We start from the raw sequence: 27,394 nt of genomic DNA, 5'->3' as shown, positions 1-27,394 counted from the left end.
AGTTTCCACTATGGAAGATCGAAATGCCAATATCTTTGGGACTAGAATTATATTCCATCGTCTCAAAATAAACAGCGAATATTTAAATATAAATGCGCGGCAGAATCTTTAAAACAAGCATCGTGAAGCATCGTTGGAGGATCGAGCGATCCATTACGCGACCATCCTTGATCAAAACTGTCGTAAAACCCGCGAGGAACGCGACCCTGTGAGAGCAAAACGTCGAAGGTCCGTAATCGATGCTGTTGATCGCGAATCTCCGATACTGTTGTCGTGGCGGAAGAATAAAAGTACTCTGGAGGATTTTTCGAGTAATAAGTAGGAGGGGTGTTTCTCATCGGGCCGCCGTTGGCATAATTGACCCAAATGTGGCGCAAAAATAGCGGATCATAAATTACACGGGCGGAACGGGAGTGCACTTGACACGGCCCTGTCGCGACACGGTCAACGAAGCCCGGAGACGACAGACGACGATGGCAGAAAAAGAGGGTTCCATTCAAGGTCACTCATTCTTCCGCCGCGTCCTCGTTTCGAGTGGTGACAATCGGGGAACTAGCGCCACAGTCGTTTTACAAAAGGGTCTCTGCTCGCGTGGGTTGCGAGGGAAAAATGCGAGAAATCGTAGTTGATTCTCTTCATCGATCGCGTATTTTCCTTTCTCTCTTTTCTATTTTTTTCTTTTTTCTTTCTTTTTTCTTTGTTCAAGTTTCTTTGAAGATGCAATTTTCACAAATTTGGATTAAATCAGAATATATTGTGAGGATACATTCCAGATATAATATTACACATTGTTTAATAACCGATTTGTTATTATATTAACAAGGGAAAATTCAACCAGTTTTGTATTACACGACAGCTCGTATTCCGTCAAATATAAATGTAAATTCCCGGGAGGAAAATTAAAGTCATTCGTCGAGTTCTTGAATATATCGTGACGTTTAGTTTTAGTTTTAAATGAAAAGCTTGTAAATTTGTGCCAACAATTACGATATTTCTATAAAATTTCTAGCTTGATTTTCAAGCATCGATTTCCATTGTTATTAATAAAATAATTTAGGGATCGAAACGATTTCAACGATATGCAAAATAGACAATTCATGCTCGATTTATCCTATTTCGATAACATTTCATTGTTTCTCCATCATCGGTGACTAAGTTTGAAATTTAGAACGCTTGTCCATTCATACGTTCTTTGATAGAACTGTCGCATTAAATTAGAATATATTATAACAATATATTCCAGATATAATATTACACATTGTTTAATAATCGATTTGTTATTAACAAGTGAAAATTCAACCACTTTTGCCGACAGCTCGTATTTCATAAAATATAAAATTGTCAATTTAATATTTCTCTCAAGTTAAAGTAATGTAAAATATTTTCAAAAATATTCTCGATATATTCAAATTTAAATTTCAATTCATGTCGCGATATCGTGTTCCATATAAAAATTCATAATATCGTACGCGCAATTTTCATCGAGTGTTGTCGTCATTTTCGGGGAAAAAAAGTAAATCTAACGACACGATATCACTACCGTGCATACTGGATAAATTGAACGAAAATCTGAATGATTATAATGGATCGAATAGATTAAGCAAGTAGTACAAACAAATCGAATAAAGTGGGTCGTCTAGTAGTACGTTTGACATCCCTCTCGTGTCGAAAACCTCAATCGAGACGAGAAGAACTTCGATATCGCGTTGAAATGCCGTAAAATCGTTTCATTCGATTCGATGTTTGAACTTGAAAAAAAAAATCGTTCAAGCCATCTCTGAATAAACTACGAAAAAAGAAAAAAAATAAACAAATTAATAAACAAATGAATAAACTTTTCTACAAAATACGAATAAAAAGATTTCTTCGACCGTTTATAAAAATAACGAATAAAACTTAACAAGAAGAAAGAAGAATGAAACGAACGAACGACAGATGGAGAGAAAGGATTGTTTTGAAATATCCAATATTAGAATTTTCTTTTTTTCTTCTTTTTTTTTTTTTGTAGAAACCTAAACGTTTTACCACGAGAAATTATTATTCGTATCGCTTTTGCTCGACGTATCGATAGATTTATCAAAGCGATGGTTAACAGCTTCGAATGTCTCTCTCTCTCTCTCTATTTTGCAGATCTGGCGGTGACGAAAAGATCGGATATAAAAGAAGGGAGGAGAAAATATCGGAGGAGGCTACGATAATCGCGATCCGTGGATTCGGGTGCGAAGAGAGGAACAGAGGTGGGAATCGTTGGACGGAAGGCAACGCCCTTTTCCCGTCGGGAGGATGAAGGCCAGGCTGGTACGTCGGCTCGTAGCCACGTCCGTGACCTAAGGCCGGCCGCGGCCGTCAGAGGAGAAGAAGAGGAAGAGGGGAAGGGGAAAGGACGCGGTGGGGCGACGAGCATGACGACGATCGTGACGAGCAGCGAATCGAGCGAGGTGGTGTCCTCGGTGGACGTGACGACCCTGCTGAACGGCATCTCGACCGAGGACGGCCAACTGGGGAACGCGAGCTACTCGAACGAGGAAAAGTTGTCGGTGCCTGTGACGATCGTGAAAGGTTGCCTGTTGGGCTCCATCATAGTGACCGCGGTGTTCGGTAATCTGTTGGTGATGGTGTCGGTGATGCGGCACAGGAAGCTGCGGATCATCACCAATTATTTCGTGGTCTCTTTAGCGTTGGCCGACATGTTGGTTGCGATGTTCGCGATGACGTTCAACGCGAGCGTGCAATTGACCGGGAAATGGCTGTTCGGTTATTTCATGTGCGACGTGTGGAACTCCCTGGACGTGTACTTCAGCACCAGCTCCATCCTCCATCTGATGTGCATCTCGGTGGATCGTTACTGGGCGATCGTGAAACCGCTCAAATATCCCATTATCATGACCAGGAGGCTGGCCGCCTATATGCTGCTCGCCTGTTGGATATTGCCCGCGTTCATCTCGTTCATGCCCATTTTCATGGGATGGTACACCACGCCTGAGAACAGTATGCACAGGCAGAACCATCCCGAGTTATGCGAGTTTAAGGTGAACAAGATTTACGTGATATTCTCGTCGAGCATCTCGTTCTGGATACCGTGCACCATCATGACGCTCACGTATTTCGCCGTGTTTAAAGAGGCGAACAGGCAGGAGAAGCAAATGCACAGCAGGATGGGGAACGTGATGCTGTTGAGCCACAGGCCGAGCAAGGATTTGAATAATTTGAACGGGGAGCTGAACAGCGCGGGCTCCTCCAAGACGTTGACGTTGAACGAGATCAGTACCAATCACCTGCACACGCCTACCAAGGATAAGAATATCATGAAGATGAAGAGAGAGCACAAGGCTGCCAGGACGTTGGGCATCATCATGGGCACCTTCATACTCTGCTGGTTGCCCTTCTTCTTGTGGTGCGTCTTTTCGGATCTCCCGCATCTTGCCAAGGAGATAAATTTCCCTCTTTTTTCTCTTTTATTTTTTCTCGTTTCTTTTTTTTTTCATTTATTTCCGATCATCGTCTCTCGTCCTCTCTTTTGTTTTTCTCTCGAAACAAGACTCTTTTAAACTACCCTCAATAGATAGACAAATTAGACACCGTATATCGTCGTTGATTTGATTCAGGTCCAAGATATTTTTAGATTAATCGTTAGTTTAATTATAACGTGGAAACCGAGTGACAGTGACGCACATGGATCGTGTTCGGTTAATGGATTCAATTGGTCTCGTTACGATAGCGTACGATTAATTATGCGTGTCGAAGGAGATAACTGGTTTACGCGAAACAACGTTTCGCCCCGATTCCCGCTCGAAACAAGAACACGGTAAAAATTCCGAATACGTATGCTTCGCTCTCGTTCCGTCCAATTTCAACAATTTTCGCTTATGCGCCACGTTGACGTTCCACGATATTCTCAGAGGCTCGATCAAAGAGCGAGTCCTCCTAATAATGGCGATCGATAACCATTCCCGAGGATCTTCACGCGTCGCAAATTCGATCGTCCACAGAGATCCATTGACGCTGTGAAATCTGTGTTCACAGGTACGTTATCACAACGTTGTGCGGAGAATCCTGTCCGTGTCCCAACGTCGTGATCGCCCTGCTTTTCTGGATCGGGTACACGAATTCGGCGCTGAACCCGTTGATCTACGCGTACTTCAACCGCGACTTCCGAGAAGCTTTCAAGAATACTCTGCAGTGCGCGTTCTGCTCGCTCTGCAGACGAGAGCCGTCCGATCTCGAGGCGCTCGATTTCCGTCGGCCGTCCCTAAGGTACGATCTGGTCTGACACGTCGAGGTACGCACTACATTCTATCGCTTTTTCTTCTCCCTTTTTTTCTATTTCTCGTCCATCCTGATCCTCAATAGAATTAGATCTCTCTCTAGCTTCGTACTCCTGGTACGACATCTGGTGCATGATTTATTAACGAGTGGTTGCGGGAATGAATGATCTTACGTTCGCGATTGCTAAATTGGTTAGACTCGAGGAACGCGCGTGTTCGTTTCGCGAGTTTGAACAACCTTCGAATTACTTGGTCGAGAATTTGAGGGAAGGATTCGATTAATTTTGTGGAGATGGTTAAATTTTAATTAGGTCTGTTACTCGTTTCGTCTAACTTTTTAATAATTGTACTTTTCATACCCTTATGTTTGTTCCGTGTTTTTATCTTCTTTTCATATTCCACGAATATGAAAGAGCACTTTTTCGTAAAAAAAGAAGAGCCTGAGTACTCTCTATACGTATTTATTCAAAAATATTTATACATATATATATATATTTCATACATATTTCGCATTTCGTTCGTTCGATGATTCCACGATATTAAATTCACGTTTTCGCTGATATTTTTATCCTGATATTTCCCTGTTAATATTTGAACTTAAGAACGACGATTTCGTATGCATTAATAATAATAATAACGATAATTATTGGATCGTTCGATAAAAGTCATCGAAAACGCAGAAATAATTTATCCTTCGTGATCGACAAATAGTTGCAATAAATAACACGATTCGTCGCGTGGAATATAATTTTAGAAAACGAATTCGCGTGTCCGCGAATGATTTAATTAACGTTGCCCGATACATACGTCACCTTTCTTCCATTTGACAACGTGATCCCTGTAACTTTATTTCTCGATGAAAATTACGCATCGTGTAATAACTTCACCGCAATTAATTTTGTCAACTGATTAGAGAAATTATGCAAGTTTCACGTGTTTACATGTTCATTTAATACGATTCGTGATGAAATTTCGTTTCGTACGATTGGATATCTCCCTCTCGTGATTTAATTAAAACGATTGTGTATATTTAGTTGAAAATGAAAGTATGCAAACCACTGTTTCGTAATTATTCGTGATATAATGTCAAATTCTGAAATAAAATTTCACAAAAGTTAATAAAATCTCTCTGAACAAAAATTTGTATTTTTCCACAAACTTTATATTATTCTTCGATCTTTAAATAATCTCGAATCCCAAAAGATCTATGTAAAAATCCAAGTCACTATTAGAATCCACAGATTTTTCCAAGATTCTAACTCGAGAAACGCGTACTCATTTCTATCCATGAGCATCTCTCTCTAATCCTTTTTCAAAATGAAAATGTTTCTAAAAGAAAAAAACGGATCGTGAAATTCGACATAGTTGTCCTGTTCTTTCACTCTTCTTCGTTCTCATATTTGATAACAAAAACGATCATTTTGCTGTTAAATTCTCCTACAACTTCGCGACTCGATTAGGTGTTGTTCTTCTAAAATGTAATTAACGTATATTCGTATAATAATATGAACACAGTATGGAATAATATACATTTAAAACATTTGATCCTCTTCTCGTTCGTCTTGTAATAACGTTTCGATATTTTATAATAGCATTGAATCACACTCCCTCATCGTTAAAAATTAAAAATATCGTAAAAAAGCATAAATGCTTACAGTTCGATTATATCAATGAAAAAAATAGAAATTCGATAGAAATAAGATACAATTTTTTGGATAAATTAAATGAAATATTTTCGAGTATTTCTATTATTTCATTGTTTCTCTTTGTTTCCCATTTTTCGTTGCTTTGTTACCTCGTAATTAGCGTTTAAAATTTAGTCGTAAAGCGGTTATAGTGGAAATAAATTAGCTGGAAGCTAAGCGTAACGCGAAAATATTATTTGAGTAATTTGCATTGGTGGAAGTAGATCATGTTTTACGTCACGTCTCGTTGTCGTAAAGTTAATTAAACGCGCATTACACGAATTTATAAACTTCTATTTCATTATAATATTTTAGAAGGACAACGATTGAAACAATTGTTGACAACGATATTAATAATGGTATACGTTCGAAGAATTTGATTTAACGTGTCAAATTTTTTTTTTTGATCAAATGCGATCAAATTTATAAATTTATAAAAGTTTAATTAAAAGTGAAAAATGAACAAGTCGACTGGAACGTTGTCGAACCCAACGCTAGAACGCTGTATTACCGAGAGATATACAATAACCGAGGATCGAGATAAAAAAAAAACAAATTGAAATCAAATTAATGCAATTGAATATGATAGAAATAAAATCTCTCGTTCGAATATTTGGAATAATTGAAAATAAGAGAAAACAATGTATTATCTAATATCGACTAATAATTTATTTACAACTGAAATTATTTCGAATAAGCAAAATTTTTCTACGATATTGTATATAATGTTATATTATTAATAATCGATTTAATTACATATTTAATTAAACGTTATTAAGCGTAATTAAATTGAATTTGATCGAACGTGATAACCGAATGAATGTTGGTGTATTTAGTTAATTGCAACGACCGAAAAGTAAAAGTAAAAGTAAAATGATCGAGAGTATAGAAAGTGAGAATAGTTAAACAAGTAATTTGTGTTGTGTAACGATTTATATTTTAATCCTATTAGAAATATAAAAAAACCCTCTTTTTCTTTCTTTGCAAGTATTCTTACGTGTGCATACAAATTTTAACTTTTAAAAATTATACTTGAAATATTCGTAAAATATTTTTCATTGTACAAAAATGAAAACTTCTTTGGTGACGATTCCACGAAGACTATATGGATAAATCGTAATAAGTTCGTCCTTGTTAATTTTTTCGTTTCCATATTTTATTTACTAGTTCGAGAGAAAATATTAATTTCGAAAATTAAAATTTTATTATTAAATCCGATAATATTTAAATTAATTTTAGATTCGTAGATTAATGAATAAAAAATAATGTAAATAGCGAAAACACAAAACAAAGAGATCACTTATTATGTATTTTTACCATATAGTTTTCAAATGGGACAATCAATGTTACAAGAAAACAAAGTGAACAACAGAGAGCCTTTCAACCCAATTGCAAACTTCAGATAAAAATGAGAATAAACTGGTAACAATCATCCCAATTCCTGAATTCGATGAACAACGTCGAACAAAACGTATTGGTGCCACTGTCTGTTTCTACTTTCAGGTACGACGATCGCACTAAGAGCATATATTCGGAGACGTACATCAAACACATCGACCGACGAAGATCGAGCGAGTACGGTAGCAGCCTCTGAAAGAAGAGCAATTTTCTACCATCGACTTCACTCGCGATGCAAACAAAAAGAGAAAAAGACACGCATAAACACCTACACACCCACCTACAAATTATACATCCGTATCGTTGCCTACACACACATGTACACATATATATACAAAACAAGTAAAACGACGCGTCGATCGTCGATTGATATATACGTAACGTGTTAGCCTCGAGAGATTCTGCGCCATTTTGCCAAAAACTCGCGGAACACGAATCTTGCCAAGTAAATGCTCGCGTTTCTATCCATCTGCGTCGCGTGTTTACGGTTTCCGGCAAAACATTCGGATCAAGTGCGTGATCCTTGCGTCAAAGCGACTCCAAGAATCGTAGATCAGTAATGGGAGTAATGGGAAGAAAGATTTCCAGTGTTAAACCCGATTCACGAGATATTCAAAGATAGATTTTTTAGTGAAAACGTCGTCTGAGATAATCAAGGACCACACGAGATAATGTATAATCGCGCTATATTCGCGTTCGATCAATCGCGAAAGCAATCAAGCTTAATGATTAAATTCAATAACCGAATATTGCGTTTATTCATGGTTTCATTGTTTTCCAATTTTCCTACAAGATTATCGAACGTGTCAAGTTCAAAACGGTGTTCATTCAGTGATACATTCAGGAATACGCAAGAAGGAAACAATAAGTTTGTTTCCTGAGGAGAGACGGTTACGATAACGCGGATATCATTTCAAACACGATGTTACGTAGCAAACAGCCAAGACAGGAAACAAATGTTTATTCCATCAGAATGGAAAGGAACCGGAAGCACGCGTGGACAGGGATACGCGAGAATCGTACATCATCGCGAAACGATCACAGAGATGTACACCGAGGACAGGTAGAGATGCGCGTGAAACGCATAGGTCACGTTGCATTGCCAAAGATATATATATATATTCTTAAACGAAAATCTCACGAGAAGAGAGGCACGCAATTGAGGGATCGATCGATGGAGAAATCGCGTCTTTTGTTTTTCGAGGAATTTGAAAGAAGGACGAGGACGTTTTCGAGGAAAGAAACGATCAGCTCGTCAAAGATCCACTTTCGTCCGATTCTCTTTCGATTTTCGAATAATCTGCATCCTATTGGGTGGCCAAGTGCGCTCGAAATCGTTTATCGATGGTAAACTGGAAGAAGTGGAAGATATTACGGATGAAATTGAACGATCGGAGATGTAATTAGTTTATCGATTGCACAGTTTAGAGTGGAGTCCATTTTTGATAATCGATTTTATCCCATATTAGACGGTGTACAATAAGAACGAAGGTTCGATAAGAATTAAATAAGAATTCCATATAATTTTTGATTCGTGTTCGAAGGAAAAGTTTGCGTGGAGAGTATAATCATTGTTATTGTTAATTTAATTAGTAGGTATTGCTCATCAACGATAATGTTATTACGCGACACGTTGCACGATATGTCTGTTGCGAATTTTCTTCTTCTTTTTTTTTTCTTTTTAAGAAGAAAATCACGACACCGTGATGTACAATTCCAAAGATCGTTGTTATTGTTTGCGTTGTTATTTAATTAATGTTATTTGTTTTTAAACGGATATTTATTAAATCGTTGCTTTCAGAAGTTACGTGAAAAAAAATATTGAATCTTTTATTCTCTCGTACGTTTATTGTACATTTGTTGTTCTCGTGCGATTTCGAAATAGCAAATATATTTGTTCTTTATTTATTTTACAATTAAGAGATGTCTTCCTTGGAAGAAAACGCGATAGTTTAAAATACGATACACAAAAATAATTATATATTCGTAGCTTCTTGAATTTGTTTCTAGATTATTTATTAAACTTATTTAATTACTTTTGGATTAAAGTTACGTCGAATGGCTGCAAAGGCATCTAATTAAAAAATTTGTAATATTATATTCTGACTGTAAAAATGCCATTTTTATTTTAATCTTTTAATCGGATAACGAATGTCTTCATCATCTTTGTAAATTTTATTTAATCGTTAAGAGTCGTATAGTCGATTTTAATATCATTTGTTTACCAGGAATATTTATCCCGTCTGAGATGTTACTTTAGCTTCTAATCCAATTATTTTACAAGATTCGCAGGATAATTCCATTGCATCTCAAAACGTTCAAAACGAAAGAAACACAAAAATTGAGACACGTCGAAAAAATTAGTAACGATCAAATATACGATCTTTAATAGAACGAGATAGAAACTTCATCTAAAATAAATTCACGAAAATAACTATACCTTTACAACCCTTATATTTTGATATTACGATATTTAAGTCTCTGTGATCAACATTTTCCGTTAATTTAAAGAGAAAAGTAAAGAGAGATATTACGAATATCTATAAAAAAAGACGAAATGATTTATATACTAAAATATGCTGCCGGTAGAACGAATAGCAATTCGATTAAAGAGCCACTCCCTGTTGTGGACTGAATGAACTTCGCACTGAAAATTAGCGAAGGCACCGTGAAAATCCCACGCGAGCTTCAATTCGAATTAATTAACGCGTAGCCACGCCATTCGGATTCTCCAAAGAAGAAAAGTTTGAATAAAGTGTCTCGAGTAATTAAATCGATAGAAAAGGGATCGATTAAAAGGGCTCGCTACAAATGACATCGAATCATCCGTTAAAATAGATCGGATAGAAAAAGATTCTTAAATTGAAGCGAAAAAAAAACAGAGTTAATTCAATGCAATAACGTCGCTTTATTAGAGTCTTAATTAGACAAGGCTTTATTATTATTTTAAACTCGACGTACGCGTCCTTTAGTTGTTAATTAATATTAATTCATCCTGGAATATTTCGTTTAATTTAAGTTATGTTAAAAAAAATAATCATGTCGATTGATCAGCAATATTACAATTAAAGTCTGATATTATATATGTATGTAAAACATTATGCGATTTCTTTTTTTTTGTTTATTAATTATATCATTTCGTTTTTTTTTAATTTTCATGTCATCGTTTTTCTGTGATAGAATTCGCGTGTTAACATTCACTGTAAATAGTTTGTAAATACGTGCATTATTTCAATAGCATGATAATCGATAGTCGAAGATACGATGTTTCTTTTATATAAATGACTACATTTTAGTTTGTAAAAAAAAAAAAGAAAAAAGGAAAAAAAGGAAAAAAAGAAAAAAAGGAAAAAAATAATAGCCCGCGTGTCAATATTTATAATGAATCAGCGATAGCTAATGCGTCGATAGAAAATTATATAACGTTAATTCGAAGATTGCGTTTTCGTTTATTTTTTATTGAAAGTGATAACATTTCAAATTATGATTTTTTAAATTATAAGGTCACGAGATATTTTAATTTTTGTTAATGTATAAACTTGTAATAAATTATCGCTCGAATATTAATTTGTTTTATAATCTTTATATTTATGTATTTATTCATTATTATTATTATTAAAGGATTAAAGAATATCATGGATTAAAAAATATTGAAGAATTTTCGTTGTGAAATTTTTATTTTATTTTATTTTATCGAGTATCTCTCATTTGACCTTATTGCATTTCTTTTTGTAATAAACGTCGATGAACGACGTTTGTTTTCGAAATATCTGCAGGATATAGCGATATCATGAAAGAAATATTGCACATACATGCATATCTCATATGTGAAATTTTTTAGAGAAAGAGAGAGAGAGAAAAAAGAAGAAATATTTTGGAAACTATAATTATGGATTTTACTGTTTCATATTCATTTTTTGTATTAACCTGTTAGAAATAAAACTTGATTATATTTTAAATGTCATATTTCGTTTCTTTTCTTTTTGTTGTCACGATTATTAATGTCTTACCAATTTAATCGATGGAAAATGAAAAAAAGAAATATCTTGATTATGATAAAATATGAAATTTAAATACGAAATGAAACGAATGATAAAAACCTACAATTAGTTCCATAAAATAATAAAACGATTTATAGGAAATCCTGAGATTAATACGACTTATGCTTCCTCCAATTGATTAATCAATTTTCACTCGAAAAGAAAAAGATCCCTCGATTCCTTTGAATTCCTGGCAAAGATTTTTAGATAGAAAAGATATCTAAAAATACAAAATTTCCTATATTCCTATATTTGATAAACTGATTATTATTATTCATTCTTGTTTAATGGCAAAATAATTTTTATTATATAATGAAAAATTCTGATCACCTATCGTTTTAACATCGTTTATTTCTTTTTTCATTTTTCATTTCATTCGAGACATCATAAAAATCTTGAATTTCTTCTACAAATAATCATTTTATAAAAATTCCTTTTTGCATATTAATAAAAACAGATGACAATTTTCCAAGAAATGCGATGCGTTGCATAGTCTGATAGGTCATCAAACAATCAACATTCATTTATTAGTCTCGTAAACGAACCAACTTCAAGACTACTTTACGAGCTTTTTATGATCGTACATTTTATCAGTTAAAATCTACATGTTACAACATTTTATGCTACATATTAATTGGCTAAGACTAAAGAAAAATATTTCTATGTTCCTTACATTGGAAACTATATTGATTTTGAATTAACCAATTTTCTAAAATTTTTAAAGTTCAAAAGAAAAAAAATTCTTGCGAACTAACTAATATTTTCTCATCTGATTTTTTACATCTTTAACTCTTTCTTGAAAAAAAAAAAATATTCCGATAATTCTATGTATGTCTAAATCAAGAATTAATCGCATCACATCTATTACATATTAACAGATATTGAATAATAAACGCAAAATTTTTTTTCTTTTTCTATCATTTTTTCGATTTAAGAGATTTGTAACCCTTAAGCGAATTTTGTTCAAATAAATTTTCGTATCGAATAAATTTTGGTTAATTCAACGTAAAATGTAAAATATACTCTGCAATTTATTGATGAATTTTCCTATTTTCTGTATTTTTAATTTCGAAATTTTTATTCCCAATATTAAAATCATAATATCACAAAATAAATTTCATTCATCAACGTATTTCAATTGAATTTTAAATTCCATTACATTTCATTCTTCGATTTTACAAAATACAATATTATTTTAAATAAATTTTTAAATTATTTTACCGATATTTCATTTTAAATAATTTCACATCGTATAAAGAGCAATATAAAAATTTAATTTTTCAATTTTTCATTTTAATTTTCAGATTTTACAATAATCCTTTTATCTCTCCAAAAACAAAATTTCCATTTTATTTCCAATTTAATAATTTAATCCTATTATAATATAATACAAATATATTATTGCTCTTTATTAGATTTATTAAAATAATGAAATAATATAAATAAACAAAAATAAATATCATTGCCATAAATATCCTATGCAAGACGAGTAATGCCAAAGAATTTACATCACCATATTCGTATATCGTATATTAAGTGCATAAAATGTACACTTTATTCATTACGGAAAATATTCTTCTATTTATATTAAAAAAACATATATATATTTTTCATTCCAAAACTATTTAAATATAAATCAGTATAATTACATAAGTTAGAAATCATTTACTCTCTACAGTGACGTGCCAAAAAATATTGCTCTTAAAACTTGTTCATTAATCTTCACTTTAACCAAACAATATAGCTTAGAAAAAAAAAGCTATCCCTTTTTATAATAAATTTTGTACGTGCAGAAATGTAAAATGAAAAATTTTTTAATAAAGCATTTTTTTTTTATATATCAACATACATCTCAATAGTAAAAGTCCTCTCGATTCTCAATAACTTAACGTAATAGAAATACACTGCCGACCAAAAATGTTTGGTATCACTACGTGTTCTATAAAAACCAAGAGTTAAAAAAAAAAAAAAAAATTAAGCAATTAGAATTTTTATGCTATCTTCTATCGACGATCAAAAACTAATCAAAAAATTATCAAAATAGAAAAGTTACTATTAATATATCTAACAATGATAGATCTTTGGAAGATTTAAATATATCTGAAAAAACAATTTAAAATTTTCAAAAAAAGTATACACTCGAATCAGATAAGTCAGATAAGATAAAAATGATTAATTTAATCATGAATCCCCTAAAAAATTTATTCGATTTATTAATTTTTGCACGTCACTGTGTCTAGGATGACCTACTTTGCTGTATTTTATATCTAATATTTTAGATACTTTTTCGGAGAAATTGGTTTTTAATGTTTATCCAACTTTTATATATGATTTCTTTTTTGTTTTAATATGTTTTGTTTTAATACGTAGGTAATTATTCGCAAAGAGACAAATGGTTTTAGTTTGATTTAAGTTTAAACCAGATTTGAATGATAAACAATAAAGATAATTGAATCGAACGAAAACGAAACGAAACAACATTATAACGAAATCTAATCCAAATCCAATATTTTAACGTATGAAATATCGGAAAGTTACGAAACACAATTACGAAATATTTTTATTGCTAATTTTTTTAACGAGCAATGGATAACGGTTAAATCTTTTGAAAATTATATTTTATTATATTTTAAAGAAATATTTTTATCGATTGACTTACAAAACTAAAACCGAAGTTGCTCGAATATCGCGAAACACATTTAAAATCGTCGATCCGTTCTCTTTTGTAAATAATTACCTACCCTTAAGTATTCCTACTTAAATTTATTTTTATTTCCATATCTAAATTTGACCCCAATCTTGAAGTATGTCATTCTATACAGAGTTTAAAAAAAAAAGAAAAAAAAACACCGATAAAAATTAAGCGACTCTAACAATGCAAAATCCACGAATAACGAGCGAAATAAATTTGACGAATCTTAGTGGAATAAATCGATGCACGTTCGCTTGTGAAAAATTTTAAAAAGGAACAGGTTATGTAAAATCGAATCGTTAGATACGATTCTCTTCTATAATTGGACGGAATTGGAAACGTAGAAAAGAATCGATATGCGCAACAGGCCTCCCAATACGGATGATTGTCAGCACTAATTAGAGACATCACTCGGATCTGAGTAATGAGAACTGGTGCGAGCGAAATTCGATAAACCGGGAAAACCGAGAAAAGAAAAGCAAGTGCGCTTCGATTCTTCGCGGACCGATTCGATTATATGAAATTAGAGATATTAGAGCTATATTTATTTTGTAAATCAGTGTTTTCTTTTGCTAACAATATCTAAATTTTTATTTTTAATATTCAAAAACTAAAATCCTATAAATATTGGATCCAAGTATGGTTTAGAACGAGCATATACAGTTTTGATATTATATCTCTGAAATAATATTTCCACGGATTAAAGGGAGATTAATTTCGCTATACACGTCGAATTCGAGTCTTCTATTTCCGATTTCTCCAATACAACAAGTTTCCAATCTAAGAGTCGCGAATCCTCAAAAAGGCGAAATTTTTTGAAAGCTCGAACAATTGTTATTAAGATTGATTCGTCTTCACGATCCTGTTGATTAAACGAAAGGCAAAATTGAAGTTTTCGAAGAGGAGAAGGATCGAAAATTATTCGAATATTTTAAAAGAGGATTCTAATTCGAAAAGAGGTCGGGAGATACTAGGATTGTAAATTCTAGTAGACGTATCAATGCAACAATATCGATGGAAATGTTGATCGAATCGTGATTGCGGTGGAAAGAAAGTAATTTGATAATTGGCTCACCTTTTAGATATATCTTTTATTTCGTCTTTATCTTCTGCTTTGGACAGAAAAAACGACAGAAGACCCTGTCAGATAGTGAGATCGAACGAAGTTGACCAAGTATTTTATAGAATTCTTCTACCTTTTCCAATTATCCGATTACAACAAACGAGAGATTGAAAATTATTTATCTTTATAAAACAGTATTTTCCATTATGTTAAATCAGAAATTTCGGCAAAGTTTAGAAATTGCATTTGCAATTAGAGAAAAATTAATGTAAAATCTGTATCAATTTTTTGAATAAAAACTTTAAACTTTATCTACATTTTGAACGAGAACAATGAGAATACGATGAATGGAAACAAATTTCATAAAGTCTTTCTATTTTTTCATTTCGCGAGCAGCAAAGTTTCGAACGATAATGAGAACTTTATTGATTTAAATTTGCTTTGATGATAAATCTATGAAACTGAAGTAATCTAAATTTCCACGTGAAAATGGCAAAGGTAAAATTATACGTAAATATATGCAATAATTAATAGAAATCTTGATTTCGTAATTTTTATCTCTTTCCATCAATTTTCCATCACGATTAAAATGAAAATCAAACAAATTACCAATTTCCACCGCAATCTCGTCGATTTAACAAACTTTCTCTCGTTCACGCTGAGTCTCTGTGATTCAAAACGATGAGTAAGCAATAATAAGCGATAATTGTGTGTGATAAATTAAATAAATTGTCTCGAATCGCGAGGTAATCGTTCATAATCGTTCGTTTGTATAATGTTAAGAGCGCGAAACATCGTAAATAATAAATAAATAAATAAATAAAATTAGTGCGTTTCGTGACAGATTTTTCACGAATACACGAGGCAAATGTGATATATCGCGAGAAGAAGAAGAAGAAGAAGAAAGCAGACTGTCGTTCTTTTTCTTTTCTTTACTTACTTTTTTCCTCCTACATCTCTCTCTCCAATTCAATTTACGACAGATCTGGAAAACTAAAACGTACTTCCTAGTTTAGGTATCTTAAATGTGTCGCAATAAATACATCGTACGAAAGGAAAAAACTGATGACGTTTAAAAGTTTGCGATAAAGAATTATAGTCACTCTCGTCGAGAAGAATAAAATTTTATCATGGTTGAATTTTTATGGAATCAAAGTTCGATCAATTATGCTTTTTAGTGAATTTAATTCGGGTTCGGCGATTAAGTAATAATTTTTATATTACGTAGCGACAGTATTCTTCGAATAAAAGATCCTTTGTATTATCCTTCGCACGAATTTTTGCATATTTGTTTTAAAACACGATGAAAAGATATTTTTTCTCAACGATTCGTTCCTTCTACTATTCCTTTTGTATTACGTAAATTTTTGATTTCCACCTAAATCGGCAATAAATCATCGAAAATTATTCTTCTTGATGCGTAAAGTTTTACCCAACACGAGCGCGTTTCAGCTTATAGAAACTGCAAACTTTGAAATCGGTGTCAAATTCGAAATTTAATATAAATTATATCGATGCAACGTTTAATAAACTTTGTCAATTCGAACTACATACATTGGTTTTCTCATTACGAATAATATCATTTCTGTTTATTAAATCAAATTTCGATTATTCATATATACGAACCTTGCAGTTTCCGCAGTTTCAAATATCGCGTGCAAAATATAAGTGATGAGAGAAACGATTAAAATGAAAATAGAAGGTAAAGAATTTTTAGATGTAATCGTACTTAAAATATATACTATAGACAATCAAAAGCGCGTCGCAAAAACAAAGAAAAATTATAATCGTGTGACGCGTCGTTTCGTGGAATTTCGCCTGGATCGTCGTTCGATTTTACGATACGTTTACGATAATAATGATAACGATGATTGATAATAATAACCGTAACGATCGATGCATTCTATCGCAATAAAACGAGGATTAAGTGACGATGTAAAAGAGGATAAAGAATAATTAATAATAATAATAATAAAAAAAAAGAAGAAAAAATGAAATGAATGTCTTGTAAATAATAAGTGTATAAATTGTCATTGTATAGCGATCACGATATTGTAGCAGGATATACGATTGTATTTTAAATGTCCACTATTTCTTTTTGTCATAACTTATTGAAACGAGGATCAGTCGAAATAAAGATTGTTTTTTGAAATTTGACCACTTATCCCACAGATGAGAAACGAATAATTGGTCGCGTGAATTTCCTATATTCCGAGTACAGGTACGTACGATATGAAATTGTATAGTACATTAATGTTAAGTTTATATGTTTGATGTAAGTTTAGATGTAAGTTGTTAAATTATTTGAATATTTATCATCGGATGGTATTAAAATTCGGTTTAAATATTAAAAAATTTTGTAAAATTTGTATCATTAAATCTACCTATGACATTTCTAAATAACACGAGATATTTCTTTTTTTTTTTTTTATTAAATATAATTATTTCACATTTATCGAAGCAGAAATGCTTATTGCGCTAATTTAATATCAAATTGATGTCGATCTCCAACGATGATTTGCAAATTATTAAAATACCATATTATCTTATATTCTATCAGACGTAGGAAATAATCTTCTTACGATTATTTATAGGATATTATCTTCAACGTCTCCTCTTCATGGATAGTTTCATAACAATCTTTCGTAAGTAATACAAGTTAAAAATGTACCACGGAAATGGTCGATTAAGCGATTTCTCCGTCGCTATTATACCTTTCAATTCATTCGTCGCATGAAACCATTGTATGAAATTATAAAATTAAACGTCGAAATTTTATTTGATACTTTTATTTATGCCATAGAACATCTTCAATGTGTAATTTACTATATTCTTAATACACCCAATGTTCTTCCATTCAAATCAAAATTTTTAGATTAAGTTTTAACTTTTCTGTAAAATAGTATTCGAATACCTTCACGGATTAGCATTAAACATTTTGATATATTATAATATTATTTGAAGAAATTCTCAAGCAGAATCTCAAATAAATTTACATTCAAAATATCGTTGTTCGATCAACTTAATATTCGTCCAACAAACGACAATTAAATTTCATATTCTTTATGAAACATCACGCTCTCATCCCAAATCGTAAACCATACGATTTTTACATAACTCGAATATTTATTTGATTGGCAATAATAAAGAATCTCTCAGAATCTTCGACTCTCCATTTCGAAACAATTATTACTACACCTCCTCGAGATCGTCACGTTTATCATATCATTAGATTAAATTTCAACTTTTCTATAAAATAGTATTCGAATACCTTCACGGATTAGCAATAAACATTTTGATATATTATAACATTATTTAAAGAAATTCTCAAGCAGAATCTCAAATAAATTTACATTAAAAATATCGTTGTTCGATCAACTTAATATTCGTCCAACAAACGACAATTAAATTTCTCTACGAAATCATGCTCTCATCCCAAATCGTAAACCATACGATTTTTACATAACTCGAATATTTATTTGATTGGCAATAATAAAGAATCTGTCAGAATCTTCGAAATTACTGCACTTCTTCGAGATCGTCACGTTTATCATATCATTTCGTACATGCTGCCTATCTTAATTACCATCCTTCCCTCGTTTATCCAACCGTACTTTACTCTCGAGAGATTAATTCCTCGTACAAAACGTTTAATGAAATTCCTAAACACAGGGGTGAAACGGCATGATCCTGGCGTAACCGTTGCGCATTGCAGCAACCCCACTACGAAGCCACTCCAAGCTGCATGTAGCTAATGCAGCAGCTGGCATGCAGTGCAGTTACAATTCCGCGAAGCAAGCTTCTTTGATTGCAGCCCGCACCGAGGACACTTAATTGCGAGCTGCGTTCCTTTTTTATCTTTTGCCTCAATTTTCTTCTTTCCGCTTTTCTTCCTTTTTCGCCCCCCTCTCTTTTTTTCTCTCTTCTCTTTTCGGGACCGAAAGTACTTTTTACGTTACTATAAACGAGAGGATGAAAACGTGTTTCTTCTCGTGTTGGTCGTTTTGTCGTGGAACTTGTGATGGCAAAGAGTGAATCTTTGGTTTGATAAAAAGACGCACTTTTTTTGGAATACCAGTTGTTTGACAAATTAATTGGAACGGAGGATTCCTGATTTTTGGAAAATTAGATATAACTTTAAAATTTCTCGATGAATTCTTCGAGATGAAACAAATTAATTAGGAATCCATTTGATATAATTATTGAAATTGAACGTTGTAAATGATGAAAAAGAAAGAGAGAGAGAAGAAGAAATCGTAAGTTTTGAAAACTTTTCTTTCTTTACAGAATAAAATAAATATAATGCGAGAAAATATTGCATTGTATGAAATTTCATACGTTTAATTACATAAGTCTCAAACCGTATTACTGCGAAATTGATATCGCGGAGATTACATTAAGACGCTTAACAGAAAATAAGCATTTATATCACGGTTGATGTGTAATTATGGAATACGGTTAGGACAGAATAATTGTTAACAAATAAAAGAACATAATGAAAGATAATATACGAGAACTTTAATGGACTACAATTAAATGCATTTTTTACTTTAACTCGAAGACTTTGTACAACGATTTTCAAATCTAATCATGGAAGGAAATTATTAAGTTTGCTGGCCACTGTAAAATCAAATATTACACGATGCTACTTTCATTAATTAAGAATATTATTAATTAATAACAATTTTTATAAGTATATATTATGATATATTAATAATATTATTTTATAATTAAATACCTTAAGAATTTATCCCTTTTCGAATTTATCTTTCCCTGAGTGGAGGATCTCGAAAATGGTTTACCTTATTAAAAATTAAAACGAGTACGAAACGAATAAGAAGAAAAATGAAATATATCTTCTAAAATGCTTTAATATCGTGTACAGAGTTATTCCAGATTAAAAACCTAAAAATATCCTACACGAAAAATTCTGAATAGAAATTTCAATTAAATCGGATATTTTTATATATCAACTGTTGCATTTATTTTGAACTCTAGAGTAGACTTTTCACGAATAATAATATTTTAATCGCGTGATTAAAATTTTTAAATCTAATATACCGCGATATATCTATGCAAAGCAAATTCAAACGGAGGCAGAGAAATTTGAATACGATTAACGAAGCCCGAAGACAGCTCTTGAGCACGAATTCTGCAAGACTTGTCTTATCTCAAACTGTTTGAAGTTAATCGGTGGATGCTCGGAATAAAGTTCATTGACGTTCAAAGGAAGCAATAGCTGGTATTAGCAGATTAATTTTCGAAATTACGAGTTAAAATTTATTAACATAACAAAGGCCCGGTTCTAATAAAAGAAGAAAATAATTCGATTAGATCGAATAAAAAGCTTTTAAAAGGTAAACCTCTTTTTTATCAAACGAACCTATATCCATCCAATGGTTATATTATTCGGAAAATTTTTCACGACAATACTCTAAATAATACGTACAGTTGAACGTCTTTTGTACGAATTACTCGTGTTTATTTATGATGTAATTGATTTCATCGTTCTGAAACATCGTCTAATTCTCGAATAATTATCAAAAAATCAAAGATATTTTTCAGGATAAAATTTAAAAACAAAAAATGTTATCAATCACAGTTTTATCACGCATCCAAACGTGAAATAAATTAGACGATAAGATGGAAAATTTAACGAGGAGAAGAAATAAATAATGAGAAAATATCGTCAAGCTATAAGAGCAGACAAAGCGGATGAAAAACAACGAGAGAGACGGTCTTCCCTGTATCTCGTAACAATTTGTTGACAATATAGTCATATGTATAGAGTCACGTGTCTTCGATACGTGAAATTTTCGTGATGGTATATCCTATTACGTGATAATATAATTATGTTCTAAATAGTATGATGAGAAACTATCATACTGGGTCGTTAGCGGAGGATGAATATAATTCTCTTTGTTCTCCGACAACAACCCTTTTTTTAAGATTAATTTTTATTTCAGAGAAAAATGCTTGGAGTCTCTCCTAAATAATAAGGTTACTCAAAATTTATAATGGTGAAACTGGCGAAAGAGATAATTTCACTACTAAAAAGGTATGTCGAAATTAAAGGATAAATTTTTTTTAGACGAATTTCTTTTTTATACATTCTATCCCTTGGTTTTGCATAGAATCGCATCTACCGTAATTAAATTTTATTTCATCGAATAATTTTTTTTGAGAAAATTGAATAATTTCGTTTGATGAAAATTTGTAACGAAACGCTACGTATAGAATCATGAAATGACTCGAAACGTTAATACACGAGAAATAAAAAGGTATATTTTTTGCGGGGTGAGATCTCGTTTTGCTCCAATCTTTTATACGTTCGACATAATTATCAAATTAAGAACAAAGAACTAGGAAGGAAATGAATTGACTTTTTTCCCAAAAATTTTGATAATTAAAATATCTCATAAATCAAATTTTAATCATTTGAAAATTAACGTAGCGAACTTTCCACGTACGTTAAAAATCATTTTCGTTCAACGTCCTTCTCCTACATCCTACATCCTACTATTCTATTCGTGAAAATGAAGGATGAACGCCATTTTAACGCAATTTTCTCCGCATTGAAAGTCAAGATCCGATTAAACGACGCGAGGGATATCGAAGCTCGAAGAGGCGGGCTGGTGAGATCGATATCAGGCATCGAAAACTCGGAATGCTTAAGTAAGGAGCTCATTTACGTCAGTGGAGAGCCGATGGGGCTGAAATATGCGACCTTGGCGAAGGGGAGGATGGCTGATTCCTCGCACTGATTAAGCGCATGCAAAACCACCCCTTCTGCCGTATATATCGCGTTTGATGCATTTCAACGTTGTGGAAAAATAGTTAGTTGATAGTTATTTTTAGCAACCGATAATACAATCCTAGCAATCTTGCTATATTTGAGTAGAATTTTCTAAAGATATTTCTTTAAATGGGGAAAAGTATCGAAGGAAATAAAAGAACGAAGTAGAGGGATATTAAGATTCATTTCCTTTTTAAAATAAAATAACTTTGCTAATTATAGCGTTTATTTATATAAGTATCTATAAGTATATATTGATACATTATATAGGATGTTGCGTTATTCGTGGGCAACGAACAATCCTGAAAGAGTAAATGGAAAAATTTTCAAGTAAAAATGAAATTGACCAATTTCTAATATCCCCATCTCGTTCTATCTCCTTAAATAAATCTCAATAAATAAATCTCGACATTTTTGTATTTGTATTGGTTTCTAAAATCGATCCTCCACCAAATATTCCACGAATATCAATACCCTATCGCATCATCAAGATCCTATTCGACTGTCACTGATAAATCCTTCGAATTAATGCTGGTATAAAAAGAAAAAAGAAAGAACGAAGAGAAAAAATTCATCCAAAGAATATTTTATCGTGACAAGAGTTTCCCCAAAAGCACGAGGTTCGTCCCATTTATTTCCCGTTTAGGCACGGTTGACAACTACGGAATGGAGTTCGGTTCATTAAGATTCTCGTGGCGCGTTTAGTTATTTTTCACCCGATAAAACGATTACAAATCCAACAGGGACGACTTCTTTTCTGATATTCTTCGCCTTTCTCGTTCATTTATTCGTTACGTTCGAATATAGCTCGACGAGATGCATGAACAATAAAAATCGAGTTTGTTTTTATGCGATTGAAATGTCTCGAATTACGATAGAATTTTCACTGATTGTCTCTTATTTACAGATTGGCCGATGCAGCAACACTACGTGAATAAAAGTGTATATAATCGCGGAAAGAGCATGATTTTCCACGTGATGATCACGAGGACGATAAGGAAGAAAGAAGAAGGATGAATATGTAATCAACAATGAATCGAGTGGCATGATTGTGAGCTAACAGAATGGAGGGAAAATGATGCAATTGAGGAGGAAGGCTAAGGATTGATTGGCGATTGTTGCCAGTCTAAAATTCAAATTTATATATTTATTTTTCAAGAAGATTACAAGTGTATTAAAGTGAAGAACAAAACGAAGATATTTATAAATAATTATTATTTAAACGCGTCGAATATAATTAAAGAATGAATAAAACAGATGAACGAGGAACTGGAGAATTTTTTTAAATTACTATAACTATTATTCATTTGTTATAATTTATTTTTACGAGAAAGATTTCCCTCATTCTTCTCCTTTCCTCTTTTTCACCCTCATTAATTTCTCAAAATCATTTGGAATATCTTCTATCTAGATTATCTATTAATATATTCATTCTATCTCACTGAAAAGTCTTATATGTAAAAACATCTATGCAATTGAATAATATGTAGATGTTTCCTTAATTTCTGCATATTTATCATTTTTTATACTTTTAGAATCCATCATTGATCTCAACAACAGAGAAATTCCGATTCCATTTCTCTTTATTTTTGCAAATATACGCAATTTTTGTAAATATATATATGTAAATTTCAACGAAACGAACATTTATTATAGATTCTGATAACGAATCAAAATTTTAGAAAATTTCATCAATTTACATCACTCTACTCTCTCTTCCTTCCTAAACAAATTTTCTAAATTCTAAAATAAAAAAATTAAACACCAACATTCGGGAATAATTGCTATCTCGAATTTCTCCAAGAAATTTGAAAACTTCTCTCACGATCATCAGTAAATCGTTTTTCTCTTACATTTCAAATGTATTTCGAGATCTTTGTATATTTTATTCATCGAAATATACGAAACTATTTCAGAAATTCGTGTCAGAAAGACAGAATGCAGATCTCGATGGAAATTTACTATAAAATTATATTAAAAATATATGACAGACTTAACAAATTGATTTTATTTTCTTCATTTACTCGAATAAAAAATTGAAAGAAAAGAATTTGAGAGAAAATACTTGAAAAAGTAATGAATAGAAAAATTCTAAAAATTCGAGGAGGAAAATAGTTTTTAATTGAAAATTTAATCCTACAATAATATTCGAAATAATACAATAACTTTAATAATAAATTTTTGTAGTAAAAATATAATATTAATCAGAAAAAAAATAAAAAATAATTTATTTTGCTTTCAATTCATTGCGTCTCTTTCTTTTTTGTTAAAGATTTTTGTTTGAATTTTATACCCTAATTTTCATATTTTGTATATTTCAACAATTATATTTCAACAGTATAATGCGATGACTACAAATTTATAAAAATATTATAAAACCATTTGAAATCATTAAAAATTAAAAAAAAAATTCCAAAATGCAAATTAAAAAACACTTTAAAATGAATCATGTTTTTTTTATTCAAACTCGAATGGTATTTAAATTTTTAATGATCAACAGAAGACCGCTTGTTTTATACATTTCTTTTTTTAGCACAAAAAATTTCAGTATATGGAAATATTCGTTGCACAATCAAATTTTTAAATTCAAATACACATTTGCATTTTATCTGTAAATCTAACAGACTGTTTATTTTATGATACCATTTTTAGACGAAAAAAAATTTAACACGTTCAAAAATGGTAGAAAAATTTGTTACAAACTTTTGAAACTTTTCTGAAAAATCATTATAACTTCTAAGAATATATAAACAAAAAAAATTCTGATATCCATTTGAGGCAAGTTTCATAATTCACTTCAACGTTTTTATCTAATTTTTTTTTTTTTTTTTAAGATCGTGATATGATGACAAAATGCAAAAAAAAAAAAAGAATTCGCAATGAATTTCACTTCTTACTAGCAAAACAAAGTTCTCATCATGAATCATATTTTTTCTCATACAAACGAAACATTTTTCCTCCTCGAATCCTTTTTTAGGCCATAGGACGAATATAAATTTTGTTCGATACAGTGAAAAAACGCGATGTATCTTTATTAAAGATACTTTAACCCTGAAAAAATTGAAAGGCACGAAAGTGAAAAAGAATTTCAAAAACAATTAAATGCAAATAAAAAGGAAACATTAAAAACTTCAAAGATCAATATACATACCGCGTAAAAAAAATTGTATACAAATTATTTTTAAGAATAGCAAAAAATTAAGAAAAAAAAGCAATCATAAAATTCATTTCGAAGAGACTTCAAGTGATGTAAATAGCTTTTAATATAATGTAATAAACTAATCGCGACATTTATAATTCAGTTTGCTAAATAAAAAAATAATCTAAAAATAAAATATTCAAAATATTTAAAAAAAATAATCTATAACAAAAATCTTATATATTAATGATATATAAAAATTGCATTCAATTTAATTGGTAATATTCTTATAACAAACAAAAGAAATGATACATTTGATCTGAATTTTTGAATATATACATTCTACATTCTAAGAACAAGTGAAAACAAAGAAGGGGAAAAAGAAACGTTCGAAATCGAAGAATTAACACAGTTTGTTGAAGAAGAAAAACAGAAAAATTGAGGAACTAACGCCATCTTCGCGTCACCGATGAAACACGTATAGACAAGAAGAACAAATATTACGACAAGGATAGAGAAGAGCTAAAAGCGACAACTGTCGCCATCTCTCCAAAAACGATGAACTAACAAAAGAATTGAGTGCCAACATTTCTAAGGAAAATGAATTCTTCATTCATCAAGAGATAAAGCAGATTTTCAATTCTAAATCTACTTTATCATCAAATCTTCGAAAACTTCATTGACATTTGAAAGATGGCAAATAATAATTAATTCCTAACAGATAAAGTACGGAATAAGCGCGAGATGCATTTATTGAGATGGCAAATCCAGAAACAAGGGGTAAAGTAGGATAAAAATTAGCTATTATCTTGCAAGTGATCAAAAATATTTGCCTAAAAGTGCCAAGAGAGGGCACTAACGATCGATTCTTTTATCTACTTTATCCTTCAATCATTGAACGAATCGTCAGAGACGAGAATAAAATATCATACGGGATATCATACGGGAATTCGTATCGCATATTTTGAAATATCGAAAAACATCGGAATGAGATTCTAGCGCCATCAATATGCTATAATCTAAACACACGAATAAAAATAAACCGCGTAAAAAGTACGAGACTAAAATCTACTTAATGCATAATTTCAATTTCTTAATAAACTTTCTACATATGAAAAATATATTCGCGTTCGCAGCCATTAGCTCATATTATTCGCTATAAAATTTATAATTGTATCGTATGATATAATTATGAATTGTATAGTAAATAATAATGATTTCCCAGGTCTCACCGGCGTGGAGGTTGCTGCGAGTCGGAGACCCACCCTAACCACGACGTCCCATCCACCCTCCTTTTGAGCAAAAATTTATTTCAAATCAATGATAAATTTTCCTTTCGATATAGATTTGCAAAACGTTCAATCCTTGATCGTTGCGCAAAACGAACAGCGAAAGGAATTTTAAGAAAACCGACGCGATAAACTAAACCTGAAATTAAAATTGAAATGTTATCTTAATCTAAATAAATATAAAATATAACTCTACATGAGATATAAATACGTTGTTTCGATATCGATATTTTATATATTCATTGCCATGAAAATACAAAATATTGATAATTACGAGATTCTAAATGAAAAAAGAAACGAAATTAAATATATATTTCACACAGAGTTATATTTATGTGACCACCACCATTGTTAATACCAACACTACTATCATTACCCATTAATTGCATGCATGCATGTAGTTACCAATTCTACTTTAAGCAATTTAAGCAGTTTAAGCAGTTTAAGCAGTTTTCTAAAGCAGCAATTTTCTACAAGCCAACTACTTACATTTTACAAATTTCACATAAAAAAATTTCACAAATCCTTGATTAATTAAATATCCATAGAAATATGTTAATTTTAAATGTAACCGTACTTCTTAAAGATAATTCTTAACATAAGTCTACAAATATTTTTCCATACAATAATACAAAAATTTCTTTGCAGATAGGTGAACCTATCTACAAAAAAATTTCAATAAAATCAAAGGAATTATACAAAAATACAAGTATCTCTCATTGATTACATACCCACTCCTTTACATACATTACATACTCATTCCACACTCATTCCATTAATCACGGATACAAAAGATTGGATTAAAAATTTTATTTTTCAATGATATGATTCCTATCTATGTAGAATCTAAATGCCTTTCTCAATGCTCAAAATACTTATGAATTACCTATCTATTTATAAATTTTAAGATTTGTTTAGGGGCCCCTCCTATAGAAAGATATCGATATCATTAAGGAAAGGGAAAAAGGTATTATATCTTCTTTAAATGATAGTCCCTGAAAGAAATCAAATTAAACGAATAATTAAT

At 31.5% G+C, this 27,394-nt stretch overlaps 1 protein-coding gene across 14 annotated transcripts in view; it reads left to right on the top strand.

The window, feature by feature from the left end:
• The window catches only part of LOC107995243 (octopamine receptor beta-2R), a 167,412-nt gene extending 144,204 nt beyond the window's left edge, over positions 1 to 23,208 (top strand). For 5 of the 14 annotated variants that reach the window (XM_017052622.3, XM_062077486.1, XM_017052623.3 and 2 more), the window contains 3 exons: positions 2,131 to 3,394; positions 4,024 to 4,254; positions 7,454 to 11,312. In XM_017052622.3, coding sequence (XP_016908111.1) covers positions 2,403 to 3,394; positions 4,024 to 4,254; positions 7,454 to 7,544 — 1,314 coding nt within the window. In that variant the 5' untranslated portion in view covers positions 2,131 to 2,402 and the 3' untranslated portion in view covers positions 7,545 to 11,312. Of the gene's footprint in view, positions 1 to 2,130; positions 3,395 to 4,023; positions 4,280 to 7,274; positions 7,373 to 7,453; positions 11,313 to 22,846 lie in introns of those variants that run through there. The other 9 variants (XM_062077491.1, XM_062077490.1, XM_062077489.1 and 6 more) reach the window with 4 other exon arrangements.
• Positions 23,209 to 27,394: the final 4,186 nt, after the last annotated feature.

This window comes from Apis cerana, linkage group LG7 (assembly GCF_029169275.1).
Source record: "Apis cerana isolate GH-2021 linkage group LG7, AcerK_1.0, whole genome shotgun sequence".
NCBI lineage: Eukaryota > Metazoa > Arthropoda > Insecta > Hymenoptera > Apidae > Apis > Apis cerana.
This window is presented reverse-complemented; position numbering and strand designations above follow the sequence as displayed.